Source organism: Ursus arctos, unplaced genomic scaffold, assembly GCF_023065955.2.
Source record: "Ursus arctos isolate Adak ecotype North America unplaced genomic scaffold, UrsArc2.0 scaffold_28, whole genome shotgun sequence".
NCBI lineage: Eukaryota > Metazoa > Chordata > Mammalia > Carnivora > Ursidae > Ursus > Ursus arctos.
This window is the reverse complement of record NW_026622963.1, coordinates 26,704,176-26,725,762: the sequence shown is the minus strand read 5'-3', so window position 1 is coordinate 26,725,762 and position 21,587 is coordinate 26,704,176. Positions and strand designations below refer to the sequence as shown.

Genomic DNA, 21,587 nt, shown 5'->3' with positions numbered 1-21,587 from the left:
TCAGTGCAGTCTACAGTCTAGGAGTCAGTGTTTCGGGGCACCCAGCTGGCTGTCTATAGAACATGCGACTCTTGATCTTGGGGTTGTGAGTTCAAACCCCATGTTGGGCATGGAGCCTACTTAAAATTGAAACAACAAAAACAAAATCTAGGAGTCAGTTTTGGAAGCAGACAGAGAAAGAGCCAAGAGACACCCTCTAGTTCTGGCTCAAGCAATAGAAAAGAGAAGCCCCAAAGTTCAGAGAGAGGGGAGAAATCCCTCATCTTTTTGTCTCGCTTCTCTCTGTTTTGTCATGCCCTGGCAATCTTGTGGGAAAGGCAATAGCCACAGAAGCAGCTGGCAGTGGGAAACAGCAGGAGCCAAAGCAGTGAGTGAAGGGGGTGTTCTTCCTATTTTGTGAAGCTGCAATTGTGAGGGCGGGGCTAAATCATTGCTTTCTTTTCTTTTCCTTTTATTTATTTAATTTGTTTGCTTTAATCTGTCTCAATCCTCCCACTACTCTGGTGGCATCACAGAAGTGAGTTGTTTCTGATTAGAGGATTGAAAAGGGGAGTTCCAGGGTCCCAGAGAGTATCCAGGGAGACAGCTGAGAGGAAGGACTCAGGAAATGATTCCATAAAGTTTGTAAATGTCTGAACTCACTACAGCATGCATATTCATGCATCTGATCATGATTAGCATACCATCTACTTTGAGAATGAAGTTACTGAGACATTGTAACTTCTACAGGTGTGCACCCAGGGCAGACTTGAATGGCCCTTCCTAGCTTTTGAAAACGATACTGACATCAGTCCATGTGGGTTGGAATTTGTGGTGAGAAGGTAATCAAATCAAATGCCTGGCAAAACAATAATATCGACATTCTCCATGGATTTAAATAAGGCACAAGATTTTATAAGGATATTCAGAATGTCTAGGATGTAATCCATGTTGGAATATAAAGGACTGCAAAATTCTCAAATCACATGGGAAAAGACAATGGATGACAATGAAAATATGACTTTAAAGCAGCTGTTATAAAAATGCTCCAGTGAATATTCATGAATTCTGAAATAAAAGGCAAATTGAAATGTACCTGTAAATAAATAGGAGATATGAAGTGGAAACAAATGGAAATTTTAGAACTGAAAAATACAATAGTCTCTCCACCTTGCCCTCTCCTACCCACCCCCAAATTTTCTTACTATATAAAGTCAGTAACAAAATGGAGATGACAGAGGAAAGAACCAGTAATCCTGAAAGTAAACCAATAAAAAGTGTGAACAAAGGAGAGGAGAATGATTGATAAATATTGAATAGAGACCCTCAGACTGTTGGACAATAACAAAAGATATTATGTTTATATTATTGGAGTCCCAGAAGGAAAAGAGAAAGAATGTGGCTAAGAAGTATTCCAAGAAATAATGGCTACAAACTTTCCAAGTTCGACAAAAGATATAACCTTATAGAGTCAAGAAGCTAAGCTAGCCCAAACAAGATAAACCCAAAGGAATACCCACCCAGGCATATAATAACTGCTTAAAACTGAGGGCAAAATCTTGAAAGCAGTCAGAGAAAAAGTGACACCTTATCTATAGGAGACAGTGATTCAAATGACAGATTTCTCAGCAGAAATCATGGAAGCCAGAGGAAATGTCCTACCATTTTTAAAGTCCTGAAAGAAAAGTACGGAGTCCAGGATTCAATGAAAATATCCTTGAATGTGAAATGAAGATCTTCTCATATCAGGTAAAACCAAGAGAATTTGGAGTCAACAGACTTGTTATAAAATAACTAGGTGAGGAAATTTTTTAGACTGATGGGAACTGTTATGAGAAATTTGGAATATTAAGAATGGAGGAAATGGTAAATATAATATGCCATTCTTCTCTTCTTGAATTATTTAAAATATGGTCCATGATTGAAATCAAATTAAAACCTTGTCTGATAGGAGTTTTATAAAAAGAAATATAGTCAAAATCACAATTGATGAATTAAAATGAACACTAAAAAAAGCAAAGGAAGGAAGGAATAGCAAGGAACAAAAACAGAAGAATAAAAAACAGTGGAAACAAATACATTGGGAAACCTTCCTATAATACAAACATATCAAATATTACGTTAAATGTAAATGGTCTAAACAAACCAACTAAAAGATAGAGACTGTCATATTGGATTTAAACAACAAGAAGATATCACAGTTATAAACATGTATCCAAATAATGACAAAACTTCAAAATACAGAAGCAAAACCTGAGAGAACTAAAGGAGAAATATACAAATTCACAATTATAATTGAGAGAGCCAGCACTCCTCTCTAGGTAATACTAATAGAAAGAAGATCGAGAGTGTAGAAGAATTGAACCATCAACCAACTAGATCTAATAAACATTTATATAACACTCCATTAAATGCTAATTGACTAATATTTCTAAATGAATATAGAAACAATCCTTTTTAGCATATTTGCAAGTTAAGCTATGAGATGTGAATTAAATAATGTATCTGTGTCTTGCTAATGTGAAATACAAGTTTGTGTTTCGAAGAACATTTTTAAAAAGCAGGAAAAAGTGGTAAAATATTTTCAAAGCTAGAATGACTCAGTGTGAAGTAAGTGAAATAATAATTTAAAAACTAGTTAACATTATCTTAAATATTTACTCTGTGCCAAGCACTGTTCTGAACACTTAATATAGACTAATTCATTCAATCCTCATAAGAGGCCAATGAGGTAGTTATGGTTAAGCTCTGTAAAATTCAAGTAATAATTAGATACAGAGCTCTTGAATAAATTAAGATATCAAAATTGGAAATTATGACAACGGTATCAATAATGATAAAAAACAGCTTTTCTTGACTGAATACTTTCTCTGCATTTGACACTGTGCCTTACGCTTTGTCTCATTTTGTTTGTACACTAGATATTATAATCCCCATTGGATAGATGAGGACATTGAGGCTTAGTACAATGACTTGCCCCTAATAGTACATCTAAGTAAAATGTAGCAAAGCAAAATTCCAACCCATGGAGTCTGTCTCTGGAACCCAAGCTCTTCATCTCTGCATTACCTTCTGAAGATACCCATTCCATCCTGGAAGAAGGGCTTGCCTGTAGTGGTGGTCCTCCAGTGATCCAGCAAAAGCTGTACTCTCACCGTCCTGCTCCTCAAAAGGCAGTGACTTCCCAATGACTAAATATCCTGTCCTAGAGTAAGACAGGGATGGGTACAAATGCTTGGAGTCCTTGATTTTAGAAAATGTGTTTTCTTGTGGCTCTTGGCCTATTTTATCCTCAGGCAAACACGGCAATGTAAGTACAGGCCAGGTCAGAATTACCTGACCCTACTGTTCTTTTTCATATTGGAAGGATCTATTATGAGCTATTTGACACATGGAGCAAGGTTTATTTCTCCAAATTTGATTTTTTTGGATTAAACCCCTAAGGCCTCCAGATAATTATCTTTTTAAAAAAATCATTAGTTTTCATTATTATAAGTGTACTCTTTAATCCTTATCCCCTATTCTCCCCATCTACCCACCCACCGCCCCTCTGGTAACAATCAGTTTGTTCTCTTGGTTTCTTTGTCTCTCCTTCCTTTGATCATTTGTTTCCTAAATTGCACATATGAATGAGATCATATGGTATTTGTCTTTTTCTGACATATTTCACTTAGCATTGTACTCTCTAGCTCTATCTATGTTTTTGCAAATGGCAAGATTTCCTTCTTTTTTATGGCTGAATATTACATTATGTGCGCACACGTGTGTATGTGTATCTTCAGCCATTCATCTATTTTTAAAAAGATTTTATTTATTTATTTGACAGAGAGAGAGAGAGAGACAGCGGGAGAGGGAACACAAGCAGCGGAAGTGGGAAGGGAGAAGCAAGTTTCCTGCGGATCAGGGAGCCTGACATGGGGCTCGATCCTGGACTCTGGGATCATGATCTGAGCCGAAGGTGGATGCCTAATGACTGAGCCACCCAGGCACCCCCCATTCATCTCTTGATGGACATTTGGGCTGCTTCCATAGTTTGGCTATTACAAGTAATGCTTCAATAAACATAAGGGTGCATGTATCCCATTGAATTAGTGTTTTGTATTCTTTAGGTAAATACCCAGTAGTGCAATTCCTGGATCAAAGGATAGATCTATTTTTAATTTTTTAGGAACCTCCATGCTGTTTTCCACAGTGGCTGCATCAATTTGCATTCCTACCAACAGTGCATGAGGGTTCCTTTTTCTCCGCATCGTTGCCAATACTTGTTGTTTCTTGTGTTTTTGATTTTAGCCGTTCTGACAGGTGTGAGGTGATATATCATTGTAGTTTTGACTTGCATGGCCCAGATGATGAGTGATGTTGCGTATCTTTTCATGTGTCTTTGGCCATCTGGGTATCTTTGGAGAAATGTCTGTTCATGTCTTCTGCCCATTTTTAATTGGATTATTTGTTTTCTGGGTAATGAGTTATATAAGTTCTTTATATATTTTGGATACTAACCCTTTATCAGATATGTCATTTTCAAATATCTTCTCCCATTCAGCAGGTTACCTTTTAGTTTTGTTGATTGTTTCCTTCACTGTGCAGAAGACTTTTATTTTGACATAGTCCCAGTAGTTTATTTTTGCTTTTATTTCCCTTGCCTCAGGTGACATAGCTAGAAAAATGTTGCTATGGCCAATGTCAAAAAGATTACTACCTGTGCTCTCTTCTAGGATTTTTATGGTTTCGGGTCTCACATTCAGGTCTTTAATCCATTTTGAGTTTATTTTTGTGGATGGTGAAAGAAACTGGTCGATTTAATTCTTTTGCATCCAGATTTGACTTTGATTTGATCCCTAATGAGTCCAGTCTGTAATATGTCAAATTACCTCCTTTCCTGCATAGCATTTAATGCTCTGTATAATTACATATGTATTTGTGAAGCATTCCTGTCATTCAACCCAACTGTTTGTGGGAAACACTTTCAATCATACATTCTCAAGCTAAAGCTCTGAAGCTTGCATTTCTTGAGATTTCCCTTATAGTTTTGTCATTTTTTCTGACTTGGTACATTGGAACAAGAACAGACCTTTCACTTCCATAAATGCTTTTCTCTTTAGGCAACCTTATTTTACTATGAAGTTTTAAGGTATCAGGTGGAATTTTTGTTGACATGAGTATGTGTTTGTCCTTCAAAATGCACCTGTCATACTGGAAAGGAAGGTGTTAAGTTTAAAGCAGGGATTGGCCAACTGCACTCTGCTGCATTTTTGTAAATAAAATTTTATTGGAATATGGCCACACTCACACAGATGTTGTCCAGGTCTCCTTTGGTGCCAAAACAGAAGAATTGAGTAATTATCACACACCATGTGGCCTGTAAAGTCTAAAATATTTACAACTGGTTTCATAGAGAAACTCTTTGCCTACCCTGGTTCAGACATTGAAAGGCATCGGTTATTTGATCATACTGGTTAAAGATGCTGTTATTATGGTAGTTTTAGCTCTGCTTTCCCTGGAGAGGACATAAGAAAGTAGTCTTTTTTCCCCCAAGTTTTATTCAGGAAACAAACAAATATTATATGTGTAGAAATTACATGTATATATACATGTATATGTGTGTGTGTATCTATATCTATATCTATATCTATATCTATATCTATATCTATATCTATATTTATATCTATATCTATATATTTTTTTAGGGTATACAACATGACAATTTAGTTATATATGCATTGTGAAATGAGTACCACAATCAATTAACATATCCATCACCTCACATAGTTACAATTTGTGTGTGTATGTGGTGAGAGCATAGAAGATCTACTTGCTTAGCAAACTTCAGCTATACATGGCTATTATTAAAAACAAAGCAAGAGATCACAAGTTTTGGGGAGAATGTGGAAGGAAGAGAGCCCTTATGCACTGTTGGTAGGAAGGTAAACTGATACAGACACATGGAGAACAATATGGAGTTTCCTCAAAAAACTAAAACTAGAAGTATCCTATGGTTTTGGGTATATATATCCTCCCAAAATGAAATCAGCATTTCCTCACTCCCCTGTTCACTATAGTATTATTCACAGTGGCCAAGGTAAGGAAACGATCTAAGTGGTTATTAAGGGATGAATGGGTAAAAAAATGTGTGTATATACAATGGAATATGAGTTAGCCATATTAAAGGAGGAAGTCCTGCCATTTGCAACAACATGGCTGAACCGGGAGGGAGGACATTATGCTGAGTGAACTAAGTCAGAGGAAGCAGTCTTCTTATGAAATGTTCTTTTCACATCAACCTCATAGTTCCATTCATTACTAGAATTTTTCTCTAAGTACTTTGATAGAAATCTTAAAAATTCAGTTTCTTTTTTTTTTTTTAAGATTTTATTTATTTATTTGACAGAGATAGACAGCCAGCGAGAGAGGGAACATAAGCAGGGGGAGTGGGAGAGGAAGAAGCAGGCTCACAGCAGAGGAGCCTGATGTGGGGCTCGATCCCATAACGCCGGGATCACGCCCTGAGCCGAAGGCAGACGCTTAACCGCTGTGCCACCCAGGCGCCCCAAAAATTCAGTTTCTTAAAAATGCTTTTAAAAAAAAATATTTGTAGACATTACCAATCAAATATTTCAGTCTTGGTCACTTAGTGGAAAGGTGAGACTTTCTAGTCACGTTTTACACTTTGATGGGCTTGGACACCACCAAGAAGGCTCATTTATATTCTCCTTATATTGTGTTTTCTAGGAGCCGCTGAAGTTGTTTGCTCTAGAAAGGCGCTCTCTCATGGAGTGACTTTCTTGGTCCTCACGCAGTCATGGATATGGATAAACCGTCTGTCTGGGGCTCTTTGAAACAGCGGACCAGGCCTTTGTTAATCAACTTGAGCAAGAAGAGAGTGAAAAAGAACCCGAACAAGCCCCTAGACCTAAGGGCACGGCGTTCCCTGGACCGCCGCCTCAGCCTCTCTGTCCCTGACCTCCTGGAGGCTGAGGCCTTGGCCCCAGAAGGGAGGCCTTACTCTGGGCCCCAGTCATCCTACACCTCGGTGCCCAGCAGCCTATCGACGGCAGGGATCTTTCCCAAGAGCAGCAGTAGCTCCTTGAAGCAGTCTGAAGAAGAATTGGATTGGAGCCAGGAAGAAGCAGGCCACCTCCACGTGGTGGAAACAGACTCCGAGGAGGCCTATGCCTCTCCTGCCGAGGACAGGAGGCCTTCCAGCAATGGCATCTTGGATCTGCTCCAGAAATCTCCCATTGGAGAGGATGCACTGGGAGAGCCAGAGGTGAGACCAGGGCTGGGCACTTTCCTATTCCTTTCTCTTTTTCTCTCCTTTCGAAGTGTACTCATTGCCCTTGGAAAATTTGGTTGAGTTATTTTTGTGGTTAGCTTGGATGGAGAGGATGTCATTTACAAGAATTTAAATTCAGGTAATATTGATTGCACCCACTGCTCCCATTCGTTTTAGGGTTGACCTCTATGTATTTTAAAACTCGTACAAATAACCTCTCTGGGATACTTTAAGGCATTAAAAGCCCTGTTGGATGAGTTTTCCTTTTTCCGTCTCCCTGGCAAAGAAATTAAAAGCATAACTTTTCCTCGAACTTTTTGCTTTAAGTGTGTGTGTGTGTCTGTCTGTCTCTCTACCACTGCTCAGTCCTACTGTAGACAAAAATGCATGTTGATATTCTTAAGAAATGTATGAATGTGTGTCTCCCTTTGACTGTCGGAGAGTTTGAACTTGCTCTGGTCTCACGCATATGTGTGTGCGTTTGGCTGTGCTTGTGCCCATGTGGACAAGACTCACTTGCCTGTGGACAGCTTCACTTGCATTCTCTTAAAAAACAAAAATAAACTGAAGGATGCAAATCCTTATGGATTCATTGATTTTGCAAAGCTTTAGTATTTCGATAAGATAAAAGAGCCAAATACAATTATGAGACAGATCTTGTATTTCTAGAATAAGTTTAAAATAAATTCAGCCCCAGATTACTAAATCTTGGTGATCAGTTTAATCAGTTTTTTTTTTTTTTTTGTAAATTCCCCATTAATGACACTACAGTAGGTTGCAGTTTTGAGAGAAGAAGTTAATTTTTTTTGTGGGGATTCCAGGTTGCTGTTATAACTGCAATACAAACCTGGATATTCAACTGGGAGTTTTGGTTTTTCTTTCAGAACCAAATCCCATCATATATTGGGGTGTCATATATTGTGTGTCATATATTTATATTTAATTGTGTGATATATTTGGTTGTCATTACGGAATTTGGAGGATGTTGTGACCAGATTCCTTTAGAAACATGATGATAAGTCACCATTAACTGGCTTAATTGTCTTTTTCCTTACCATTTACCTTTATGAAATTCTTTTTGTAACAATGTTATGGTTTTTACTGTTGTTTATAAATTTGAAATATGTATTTCCACTAATCAAAATATAAATCAGGTGAATTATTAAACATAATTAATAATTCATAGTTCAGTGTGAAACGGGTAACATGTCGAATTGGATACTGAAGTTTTTTTTTTTTTTTAAAGATTTTATTTATTCGACAGAGATAGAGACAGCCAGCGAGAGAGGGAACACAAGCAGGGGGAGTGGGAGAGGAAGAAGCAGGCTCCCAGCGGAGGAGTCTGATGTGGGGCTTGATCCCATAACGCCGGGATCACGTGGATACTGAAGTTGATCTTAACCTTCTTGTTACATTATTAACTGATCAGAAAAACTGGGTGGGTTTCTTGGCTTTGATAAGTTAACACTCTCAGATTAGAATAATTTTTTAATATTACTCTTTTAAAGATTTTATTTTTATGAGAGAGAGAATGAGAGAGAGAGCAAGCATGAGCATGGAGGGAGGAGAGGAGGGAGAGGGACAAGCAGACTCCCCACTGAGCAGGGAGCCTGATGCACAGCTCCATCCTAGGACCCTGAGATCATGACCTGAACTGAAACCAGGAGTCAGGCATTTAACTGACTGAGCCACCCAGGTGCCCCTAGAATAATTTTTTTTAAGTTAGTGCTGTGAAGTTGTTTTGCTGACTATATATCCGAATACCTACCCTAACTCAGATACCATAAAGGTTATGACTTGAAATAGAGATGGATAGGAAAGTGACCCTGTCTTCAAGTTATGATGTATTAAGAGACAGCTTTGTATAGCTCTAAAGGTAGCATAAGAGGCAAGAAGATATTGGAACTGTCTGTGCAAAACATCTAAGCCTTGCCTCTTGGCAGCTTAGTGGATGGAGGATATCAGTGCATCGGGATTGACAGGCATTCGTGTGAGTTTGCTTTGTGCAAACTGGCGTAGATTTGATAGGTGAAGAAGTATGGCTGACACAGGCCTGAAGTGTGGGTGAGGTAATTGGGGGTGGTGAGCATTTTGCTGCACCTGACATAGAGGTTTGAGGAACTTTCTGGTGTGTTGTGTGCTGGGAAAGGTAGGCTGTGCTGAGGGGATGGTTCGCAATGGTAAATGGATGGTTGACGGATGGTTGTTAGTGGTTACTTTCTCTTCTCTGGGCTACATGCAAAAAAATCTTGGAATACAGAGTTATTTTACATAACTTTCCTTTTTAACTCACCCACTTAAAAGAAAACAAACTTTTTTTTTAAGATTTTTTTTTTTTTAAGATTTTACTTATTTGACAGAGAGAGAGACAGCCAGCGAGAGAGGGAACACAAGCAGGGGGAGTGGGAGAGGAAGAAGCAGGCTCATAGCAGAGGAGCCTGATGTGGGGCTCAATCCCATAACGCCAGGATCACGCCCTGAGCCGAAGGCAGACGCCCAACCGCTGTGCCACCCAGGCGCCCCTAAGATTTTATTTTTAAGTAATCTCTGTACTGAACATGGGGCTCGAACTCACAACCCTGAGATTAAGGGTTGCGTGCTTCATTGACTGAGCCAGCCAGGTGGCTCCAAACTTCTTTTTTGAATACGAATCTTTTGCTTCTCTTTTCCTGTTCTAGGATGTACAAGGTAGAAACTGAGACTGATCCCCCCATGGCCACTTGAGTGCTGTGTATTTGCTTGGTTTCCTGTTTGCAGAGGATGGAGGGCCTGGGCTGCAGCTAATCAGACCTATAGGATCACATGTGGTCAAGTCCATTGCCCTGTCTATCCCCATTTTGAGCTCCCTTCCACCATATTGGGTAGGCTTCTCCCACTACCTGAGGATCTAGAGTTTATTACGTGGTATAGAAGTTAGCCACTCTCTTGCTTATCTTCCCCACTAGGCTATGTAATTTGGTCTATGGGTAGGTCTAGGGGAGTCATGTCCAATTTCTCTTTGTTTTCTTAGGAACTTGTTGTGTGCCTGACACGTAGCATGTGCTCAATCACTATTTGTGTATGAGGAAATCAATGATAGTAATGTGCGTATTCAGGTTAGTACAGCTTTTGTCAGTGCCTTTATTGTGAGTTCTGTTCAGTTTATGGTTTCATTAAAGTCAGACTTTTTTGTTTATTTTTTGGGTTTTTTTGGAAAGAAGCATACTGTAAATGAAATTTCTTTCTGTATGATATTAACTGAAAACAGAGAGATTTAGACAGGTGTAGACTTTTCAGCCCAAGTCCGATACGAGCTTTAAACCTGAATGTGTTCTCTGCCTTTTTTTCAATGAAGACGGAAGTCCCGGTGAATCCATCATGTGAGTTTTGGGGTTGGTGAACCCGTACCTAAGATATGGGTCATCTGTTTTCTTCCTAATGAATAGTGGACAGGGTACTATCACTTTCGTGGAATGGGAAAAGCAATGAGGAGGGAAGAAATGGTTGGCATGTGACAAGCCTGGTGTACCACTAGGACAATCAGATGCTTGCGGAGTATCCTTGGTGTAGCTGATTTTGTCTGTAGCTTTCCAGAGCGGGGAGGGGTAAAGAAAGGAACATCTGTGATCGGAGTACCCATTGATTTTGTCTCACATGTTTTATGTCCAAGGGAAACTTCAAGGCTGAGCCTGAAGCTGTGGGATAAGACCCCCAAATAATGGTGTCATCTGAATGGCTTCCAGTTTTTTCCCAGTCCTGCCAGGATCAGCAATGAAGTGAGGCGTGTGCTTGCAGTTATGGGGAAATGGAATGAGAAAGCAAAGAAGAAAATCAAGAGGGAGGAGGAACAAGGAGGCCACATGGAACCCTGGGATAGTCTCAAGGCAGGTGCTTCAACCAGCCCTAAAACCAAAGTGGAAGAAAGTAGGTTTAGAGTAAAGGATGCATTTGTGAGAAGAAGATTCTCCAGACCTTGTCTTGGGCCCCAGATTCATACCACACTGGATAGTCCACAGAAACCCGATCTCAACTTCTGTTTTGACAGAATTTTGTCTCTCTGAAGTGCCCTGATGGATACAGACTGTTGTTTCTTGGCAACATCACCATTATTCACTTGGTGGCCCTGGTGAAAAGCCTGTGAATGATGTTAGACTATTCCCTTTCCTTGCTTCTCATGGTCTCTGTAATCTTCATTGATCCGTCTCACATCTGTCTTTTTTCTTCTTCTCTTATGGAAATCCTCTCACCCTTCAAGGCCCAGCTGTAATTCTCCTTTCCTGCCTGGGTTTTCCCGATTGTGCAATCAATATCATCACCCTGCCTTTGTACGTAGCATGCCACTTTTGCTGTCATTGAACATTAACCTCATTCTGCTTTCTGTAGAATTCTGTAGAAGGAGAAAGGGTTTGGAACAGGTAGAGGGGGTAGAGAAGGGAAGGCAAATTGGTAGTCAGCAATTGGTGTCACTGGGTAAGACCCTGAGAAGATCACCAGCCTCCAAGACCTGTACTAACTGTCCAGTGACCATCTGGCTCGGAGGACTGACTCATGATAACCCAAAACCCATGACTCACTGTTTCATTATTGTCAAGTTATTTGAGGAGTCAAATCATAATCAGCATCAACTTCATTCAAGTGGAGTGAGCAATAATTATATCAGGGCCTGGAAATACTTTGGAGAATCTGTTGGGTGTATTGACTCGTTGAAGTCAGTCTATATGAGAAGTCACATAGAATCAGGAGATTGTTTTGTGAACACAAATCCCTGCAAGGAGAATGGATAGGTTCTCCACTGAATGGTGTCTGGTATGCCATCCATTTCACAATAGGGATTGAACTCCAAATGAGAACTTGACATACTCACACTTTGCTTGGGCCAACGACGTCCACATCCACATGCCATTCTGCCAAGGCCATGAAGCCAAGGTTCTTAAAGTCCTGTGGGATGGGCTCTCTTTTCCCACCATAGGGTTCAGAGGAAAGTCCAAACTTTCACCCAGGCTTTCTTGCATGATCTCTCCCCCCACTTTTTTTTTGACACATTATTTTATTAGCTGTGTAATTATCACTTTCAGTCAGGCTGATAGCCTTGCATGGTTGCCTGGCAACCAGACTGCCTCCTTAAGATGACTTTGTATGTCTGGCCTCTGATGGATGAAAGGTGGTCTTACAGTTTTATTCTGCTTGCCGTTGTCACCAAAACTGGGCATGGGAGGTGGTAAAGGACACCGACTGTACAATCAGTATCATCACCCTGCCTTTGTTTTGCCAAACCCATCCACCACCTTGTATTTGGTTGGTTGTTTAGACGTTGACATCTTTTATTAGATTGGAAGCTCCCAAAGAATAGACACGATGCCTTTTTTCTTCCTGTCCCAGCTTTTTGCAAACCTTGTTTATGTGAAAAAAATATATATATACATATTTTAAAATATTTAATCATTTATTTAAGAAGGGGGGGAGAAGGAGAGGGAGAACGAGAATCTCAGGCAGATTCTGCAGGCTGAGCGTGGAGCCCTGTGTGGGGCTTGATGTCACAACCCTGAGATCATGACATGAGCTAAAACCAAGAGCTGGATACTCAACTGACCGAGCCACCCAGGTGTCACTACATGACGTATATTGACTCATGTTTCTCCGCAGCTGATTTTCAAGCCACAGGCCATGCTAGGTGCTGTGGGGCTGCGAGAAGTTCAGCTGGGTTGGGGAAGGTCTTGAGGGGAGGAGGCCTTGAGGGGAGGGGGTAAAAGGGGGAGGACGAACTCTAAAGGTGTTCCTAAATGTCAGATTAAATATGAAGAAGCTGCAGTTAAGGAGACCCAGAGGGAGAGTAGCTTCTTTCTTCTTTCTTTTTTCTCTTGCATTTTCTTCTCACTTCATTCCCCAGTACTTATTTTAAAAGATAACTCTCTCCTGCCTCATAAACTCAGGTATTTAGAAAATACAGAAAGTTGCCACTCGTTCCCGTCCTCAGGGTTGTGGTGGAGTTGAGAGTAGGCCCAGATACCGGAAAAAATGACTAAGGATCGTATCTGAGGTGGTCCCATCCCCTGGTCCATGCTAGATGACTGGTTGTGGTGAGTGGAGAGGAGTCACATAGCAGGTGGTCAGGAAGGGCTTGAAGAGGGGGGCATGTTGCCTCAGACTCAGATGGGAAGTAAAGCCGAGTAGCTGAGTTTCGTGCAAAGTAAAATTTTAAGGCTGAAAGAATAGAAGGCTGTTAGTCCAGAAATATGTGGCAGCACAAACACCTAACATGGACTCCCTGCTACGATTATAGTTGTCTTTGTTAGAGTTATTATGGTGGTTTTTATCATTACATTTTCCAGAATGTCATGAGGGCTGAGAAGGTTTAATGGCTTACCTGATGTCGTCAAGCTAGTAAGTGTTAGAGCCAGGAGCTAAATCCAGGATGGTTTGAATCCAAGCCCTGTGCATAAAACTCTGTGCGCATCAGGAGTTTGGAAATGCGACAACTCAGAGCTGGAGATCTAAAAAAATTGGTAATCAAGGGAGGTTTTTTTTTTTAAGATTTATTTATTTTAGAGAGAGAACATGCAAGTGGGGGGAGGGGCAGAGAGAGAATCTCCAGCAGGCTCCCCACTGAGCATGGAGCCCCAATGAGGGGCTCGATCCCACCACCGTGAGACCATGACCTGAGCCGAAATCCAGAGCTGACCCTCAGCGGAGTAAGCCACCCAGGCGCCCCTCAAAGGAAGATAGTTATTTTTGTGTGTCCACTGTGTCCTTTTAAAGGCGAGGGTAATTATAGTAGTTGAATGGCCTTATTATCATGCTCAGCAACTAATAATCCTGAATGGAAGGATTATTGCCCCCCAACACCTCATCATCCATGTAATCCCCCACTGGGGATTTCCTGACATTTCGTTTGGCAGTTGGGGTTTTAAATAACTAGATTTGGTGCTAGCTTATGCAGATTAGTTGAGTGGTTTAGAGAAGCACCGTATCGGGATGTTTCCAGAAACACTACTAGGCAACCACAGAGCTTCAGTTTAGTGACCACAGAGAAGCACAATGACAAACCAGTACAGAGGAAATAGTCTACAGCTGGCACAACTCAACAGGTACATTCGTTTCTTTACCCTTCAATGACGTGTTCCTTACTGTTCGTGACTTATCTGCAAAATCATTACTCACCATCATGGTGTCAGCGAACCAGGCCCATCAGCCACATTCCAGGGTCTTTCACGGGGTTGGCCTCTTTTTTCTTCTTCCCGCACTCCTTTCTCCTCTGTTGAGTGCCTACTATGTGGCTGCTGCTTAGGCACCAGGAACACAGCAGTCAACAAAGCAGACAAAAATCCACTTCCTCATGGAGATCTCATCCTGATCCCAACGGGGGCAGCCTACAGATATGTTCAGAGAAGGCTAGGTATGATGGAGACAAGCAAAGCAGAGAAGGCGATTGGGAGTGCTCGGGTCATGGTGGTAGTTTTGAACAGAGTGGTCTGGAAAGACCTCTTCTGGGTTGGTCGTATTTCTCCAGAGACCCAGAGAAGGCGAGGAAGTCAGGTGTGTGCGTGTCTGGAGGAAGAGTATCTCTGGAGGAGAGAACAGTAAGTGTACAGGCTTCGGGGAGGCAGGAGAGTGCCTGGTGTGTTTCCAGAATAGCAGGGCAATGGTGTCAGGGGGCAATGGTCGGAGGCTGAGTCAGGCAGGCTGTCCCGTTCTGTCGGGCAATCCTGTGAGACTACCTGGGGGAACCAAGGAGTAGGATATGAAGGAGCCCTGTGGGCTCAATACTGGTGTTGCTCATAGGCAGGGATCGGTAGTATACAGCTGGTGCTTGTAACACCTGCTGTAGACCCTGGGGATAGCAGTAAGTGGAAGGTTTGCCTTGGAGGAGAGCCATGGAGGAAGCATGTCTAGGCCAATGAGCCATGCGTGAAAAGGGACACCTCCTGAGACTGTCCTGAGACTTCATTAGCCAACCCCTCTCTCTCTGTCATGATGGAAGTGTCAGAGTGGAAGGGACAATTGGAACGAAGGGAGGGGCTTATTTGGCTGACCACCTTCTTTGAGTTTTTTTCCTCCAGTCTTCCTAAACACATCCCCTGTCTTAATAATAATCATACTAGTAATATAACATACTAATAGAAAAGCAACACCAGGACCACTTTCTGAGAGGTTATATATAAGGAACTCTGCTACGTACAGTATATGAGTATTATCTCATGGGACCGCATCTGTTTGCCTCCCTCTGCATACAAGTAGCCTAGTGTCTGGCCCGGTGATAGCCTTTGAATGAATGAGTTTTTCTACTAACAATCTGTAAGGTAAGTATCTTTTCTGGCCCTTTTGGAGATGTTCCCATGTCTTGAATTTTAAGTAAATGTTTGCAAGGACATAAAACTAGGAAGTAGAACAAGTGGGATTCGAAATCAGGTCTTTCTGATTCCCAAGTCTTATCCACCCTGCAAAGAGTTGGGCGTTCTATTTTTGGATTCTCCTGGATCCGGACACGGTTGGGACACAGTGAAAAGAGTGGAGGACCCAAGACACTCAAGTGAAGGCCTAACTCTTTGGTTTCCCTTCAGCAACCAATTATCCTTTTCGCTTTGGCTCCCTTATTTGTAAATTGGGGATACCCATGACAGCCTGTTGGCCACTTAATAGGTGCGTTGTGTATTTGTAAATTGTAAAGTACTAAAGCAAATGTAAAGGGGACCATTATTCTTTTAAACCACCTACTGATAACTAGTGTGAAAACAATGCGTGGGAGGTCAGTGGACAAATATTACTGAGCATGAAAAGAAAGGTTGATTATACAGGGGTTGGCAAACTTTTTCCACGAAAGGCCAGATAATAAATATGTCTAGTTTTGTGGCCCACAATACCTCTGTTGCCACTTCTCAGCCCTGATATTGTATCATGAGATCAGCCATAGACTATATATACATGAATAGGTGGGGCTGCTTTTCAAAGTTTAAACCTTATCTATAAAAACAGGTGGTGGGTTGGACTTTGCTGACCACTGCTTTATACCGACATGTGATTGAATAGGGTATATATGTACACGCGTGCACACATACACACGCGTGACTGTGTGACTTCCATTTTGCATATCATTATTCCAGGGTAATCACAGAGAACAATCTTGGGGGTGTTGGGGGGGAACTAAACAGGTAGCCCTTGATTGTATGATCAATAGTCTCCTGAAAAGTTGTGTACAAATTTAATAGGTAGACTCAGCCAGTTGGTAGACCTCATTTTTTCTGAACAGACATATTAATTTTGTCCTTTTGGTGCCATCTGGGTTGTTTTGATTGGTCACCGTATCCAGGCTCTGCCTTGGGGTGTTTAGCCATCCCATCCCCTTCACTCATTTTGCTACTTCCTTTGTCTTATATGTATTTGTGTTCATGAATGCTGTCTTCCAGAGTGTTCCAATGCTCAGGAACCTCGACAGGTGCAGTCATTAAGTACATATGTATCCCATGTATTTTTTGCTATACTGACACACTCTTGAGTATTTTTCAGAGACTGTAGAAGTGCTCTTCTCGGCCAGCATTTTACTCGTTTAGCTTTTCTGGGTGTGGGTTTATGTCTCCTTGTACTGAAGTTTAAATACCCAGTGATTGTTTACATGGTTTATAATTTGACTTCCTGTGTGTACTTCATGGTGAGAGCCTGCACATGAGCCACGTGGGAGGGGGTGTTTGTACAAGATCACACTTAGCGTACACAAAAGGAAAATGTTTACCCTCCTCAGTGGTTTTGCTCTTAAGATCCTTGGTGAGTAGGGGAGATTTTCTTTTTTGATATAATTACCCCATCCATGCTAGTATCTCCCCATATCCTGCTGAATCTTAATATATTTGCATTCTTGCCGATACAGGACTCTCATCTAAAGAGAATGCAAAATATATTACCTTCCCACCAATTTCTATTTAGGTAGAATGGAAATACCAATGCAAACTCTCTGTCATTAAAAACAAAACCAAACCAAAAGCATAAAACCACTCATCCAAGAAGCAGCAGTGAGAGATGTGTGAGAGATGGCTAACCTTGTACTAATTTTCATGCCAAGATGTTGGTGCTGTATTTTTCAATGTTTCTAAGTAATTAGCCTGTTTTGTCATTTTAAACTTTTTTTTTTCTGAGAAAGAGTATGCATGATGGTGGGGTGGGGAGGAGCAGAGGGAGAGGAGGAGAGAGAATCTTAAGCAGGCTCCACACCCAGGGCAGAGCCTGATGCAAGGCTTGATCTCACAACCCTGAGATCATGACCTGAGCCGAAATCAAGAGTTGGACACTTAACTAACTGAGCCACCCAGGCGCCCCTGTCATATTAAATTTTTTAACATTGATGGTATTCAAAATTATTTATCTTTCCCTGAGTCCTTGGAAATCATTTGGTTGAAATTTTTTGAAGCCAGCACATATTGGATAAACTATGGCACATGTATACAATGGAATACTAGTCAACAATGAAAAACGTTTGAACAATTTATACAGAGGACCACTTGGATGCGTTTCAAAGGCATTGTGCTGAGTGAAAGATGTCAGATGTCAGGTTTGCATACAGAGTGAGTCCATGTGTAGAATATTCTGGAAAAGGTAAGGAAGACAGGTAACTGGTTGCTGTGGGCTGGGGATGGTTTAACTCCAGTGGGATAGCATGAAAGAGTGTTATCGGGGGAGAGAACTGTTCTGTCTGGATTGTTGTGGTGGTCCCACAAATATACACGTGTGTCAAAAATTGTAGTTCTGTACACATACGCCAAAAGTCAGTTTTTTGTATGTTAACTTTTCAAAAGTAAAATAAAAAAACAGAGTGCTCGATTAGGCTTGTTGAGAGTAGCAAAAATACATTCTAGATTGTGGGATACCAGGGATTCCTATGAGGAAAATCGTACTTGGGCTCTTTTTCAAGAAAAACTCATTGATGTAGTCACTAGGTTTACAAGGAAGTGAAATCATGTGACTTCTACTCAGTGGATAATACGTTAGGCTGTATGTAGAATGGAAGGGAATATTCAACGTTATGTGTCCCCCAGCGGCCATAACTTGGTCCTCGGTGCCTGCGTAGCATTTCTGCTCTTCTTTACGGTGATCGCTTTCCTTCGTTGGTGTGTATATATGGCGTGTGACAGTTACGGTGGCTGTGGGAACCATAACTTTAAGTTCTGTGACTTTTCTGTGAGTAAAACCAGCCATAATATTGAATTAATGTCATTCTTCACATTTAATTTCCATGTTGTTGTAAGTGGAAGACTTACCGCATATTTGAATAAAAGCTCTGTGTTCATTTTTGATAGCATGTAAGTGGCGGTGGTTATGTGGACTCATTTGGTCCCTTAATTAATGTTATCATTAAGTACAGTGAGGCCAATTTGGGGGAGAGCGTGTTTGGTGTGCCCTCTGAGGGGTGACGGCTTCAAAGCTCCTAGCCACCTGCTGTTCTCCTTGGCAATAGAAGATTCTGGACCACCATGATCTTTGGATCTTTGGCTAATAACTATGCACTCTGGAAATTTTGAGCCCAGCGCTGGTAGCTTTGTGGAACTACCTTCGAACAGGCTTGATGAAGTGGAGTTTTGATGTATTTCCTAAAATGGGAGACATTACTGATGGGTCTCAGGCTACACAGGATCAGACAGCAGATTGTACTTTGTTGGCTCTGCCCTTGAAGACGTGGCCGGTCTCTATTGGCTTTGTAAATCAAGCAGAAGAGTTGCCAGGCTTCCAGGAAATAATAGTGTGCGGTGTAAAAGGCATGAGGGCAAATCTTTAGAAACTGGGGGAGTTGAGTCAGGTTCTGTGTAAGGTTCCTAAAGCAGTCTTCAGGTAGTCCTGTCCAACCTACCTGGGTGTGTTTTTACATAGAGCAACATAGGAGGTATGAAGAGCCAGAGGGGGAGGTGAGGAGAGAAGACCCTGCTGGTGCCCCTTTTCCGGTCTGCTAACTGGCCTCCCACACTGGGGCTCAGGGCTCGTTTCCTCGCTGGGCAGCGGTGGTCCTTCCAGGGTCGGGGGCCTCTAGTGACCGCAATGCTGGGAGCCCTAGGGGAAAGGGTGAAGTGTTGGAACTCACCCTTGATCCTGGTGAAAGATTCTGAAGTAAGTGAATTATATTCAGGGACAGTAGGGCTGGGATGGGAATACACCAGCCAAACAGGAATATATCCAAAATGCTGCAAGACCATTAGCTCACTTCCCTTCCACTCTGCCTTTCCGTGCAGACAGCCATCCTTATCTCCAGTCCAGAAACCCTCAAGGAGTCCAAGAGCTCCTCTGGACCCTGCATTTGTGCATATAAGACAATGGACATGCCTACTGTGTCCTCCACTAACTACTGACCATTGCCCATTTCATTGCCCTGGGGGATTGTTTCGTAGGTATCTTCAATTAGGAAACCCACACACCTTCCATTCTGAGACCATCCATTCCGAATTTGCATTTCTTCCTTTTTGGTTGGTGATTGTATGGACTCAATGAAAGTATGGTTGCAGGAAGGTCTCCCAGCTCACATTTTGAAATATTTCCTCCTGAGCAACCAACCCAGGTCTCCAGCACGTGATCTGTCCACTTCTCGTTGGTGGCAGAGGGCCAGGCAGTCCCACCCTGAGAGGGACCAGGTGGGGTGACTCTGCTGCTCCTATTGCCTTCACCAGAACAAAGCTGCTTGCGTGCTAAACCCTGGATGAACTAGGGATAACGGAGCAGCCTAGTGGTAGAGCAGAATAACAGCCTTACCCACACTCTGATCGATGGCTAAGGTGGTAGAGAGGCTGTAGCCAGAGGGGCCCCACGGAATCAAACTTTTATTGCCAGGACTTGCCACACGTGCCGCCAGGCAGCCTGCACACTTGAACCTGAGCACACAGATGGCAGACTCAGAGGGAAAGACCCGATAAAGGATATCCCTGTAGGTTGATACCATTTTGCCTTTTGAAAGCGGGATTTTTTTTTTTCTTTCTTTTTTACAGAAGCTATGTGGAAGTGGTGATCTGAATGCTTCTCTGACCTCCCAACAATTTGAAGAACAATCTGTGAGTGACGTTCCTTAAAAACAAACACTAAAGGAAATATTATTTCTTATCAAATGTGTGGATCTGTATTTCCTTGCCTGTTTTTAAAGCACATGGACCCGTACCCACCTTCGGGTATGGACAGGCCTTGCACATTAGAGCTGGAAAAGATTAATTCAGGGTCTATCGATCTGTCAGACTGGGACCGATTTTTCTAAAAATACAGCAGCTATGCAGCTGAGTGGGACAGTAAAGGAGGCGAAGCCATTCTGAAGTGCTTTGAAACCCGGATGGGGGAACTTTCAAAAGAAGGTTGTCAAGGGAGGCCCAGCCACAAAATCAATTAATTGAATGTCCCATAAGTGAATGATCAATTACTTTATCTGCCCTTTCTCTTTGGAAAGACAAAAATTTGAACTAGTGCAACACTGTAGTTCAACACTTGACTTGGATTCATTGAATATTCAAAAATGGACTTGGAGTTGACCTTGTGGCTGGTAGGAGCAGATGCATTCCTGGACAGGGAAGTGAGCCGTGTTGAGGGGAGGCAAGACTGAGGGTAAATGGAGGAGACACCACAGTGCGGGCCAGGGAACAGAGGAAAAATATGCAAAGGGGAGAGCACTCAGAGTGTGTCACATAAGGACACGGGAGGGGCATGCACCCGACGGACGTGCGGGCCCAGGAGGCTGACAGCGCAGTGGTCGTGAACGGAAATGTTTTTATGACACGTGGAGGAGGTGTGCCAGAGAGGAAGGGCTTGGTGGGAAGGGGAGAAAATGAAGAAGCCCCTTTGCATCTGAGTGTAGATACGTGTCTGCAGGACACATGCGGACACCACAGATGCCACTTCCTCTGGGCTCCACCACGAGTTCTAGAAGAAAGAATCCTGCAGGAAATCACTGAGCTTAAGGGTATTTCAGATACTGGCCTACCACTTGTGTGATTTTTTTTTTTTTTGGAGGGGGGAGCGTTAATATTGCAAAGATATTATCAGGAATTCTGATGAACTCCCACTGGGGAGAAACATAAAGGATGGGTTAATAATCACTGTAACCAGGTCACCAAGGTGGGGGATGGGAGATGAAGCTTGAAGATTGGCCTCTGTAGTAACTTTTGCTTTTGTCCTGAAATTCTCTTCCTCGGTCCCCAAACAGCAGACTGAACTTACTTCTCTGTCCCTATAGATGTTTGGGGAAGCTGGCGATGGCTTGAGTAACCTGCCCAGTCCTTTTGCCTACCTTCTCACCATCCACCTGAAGGAAGGCCGGAACCTGGTCATCCGAGACCGCTGCGGTAAGCCCGGCACTGCTATGCCATCTGTAGCCTGCACACCCATTTCTCTCTTCTTGTCTCTACGT

The 21,587-nt window shown here is 42.1% G+C and overlaps 1 protein-coding gene across 3 annotated transcripts in view; it reads left to right on the top strand.

The window, feature by feature from the left end:
• Positions 1-21,587, top strand: part of MCTP2 (multiple C2 and transmembrane domain containing 2) — a 235,533-nt gene that overhangs the window by 45,465 nt on the left and 168,481 nt on the right. For all 3 annotated transcript variants that reach the window (XM_057303625.1, XM_026510399.4, XM_057303624.1), the window contains exons 2-4: positions 6,709-7,246; positions 20,185-20,247; positions 21,414-21,522. In XM_057303625.1, the coding sequence (XP_057159608.1) occupies positions 6,779-7,246; positions 20,185-20,247; positions 21,414-21,522 (640 nt within the window). In that variant the 5' untranslated portion in view covers positions 6,709-6,778. The remainder of the gene's footprint in view (positions 1-6,708; positions 7,247-20,184; positions 20,248-21,413; positions 21,523-21,587) is intronic.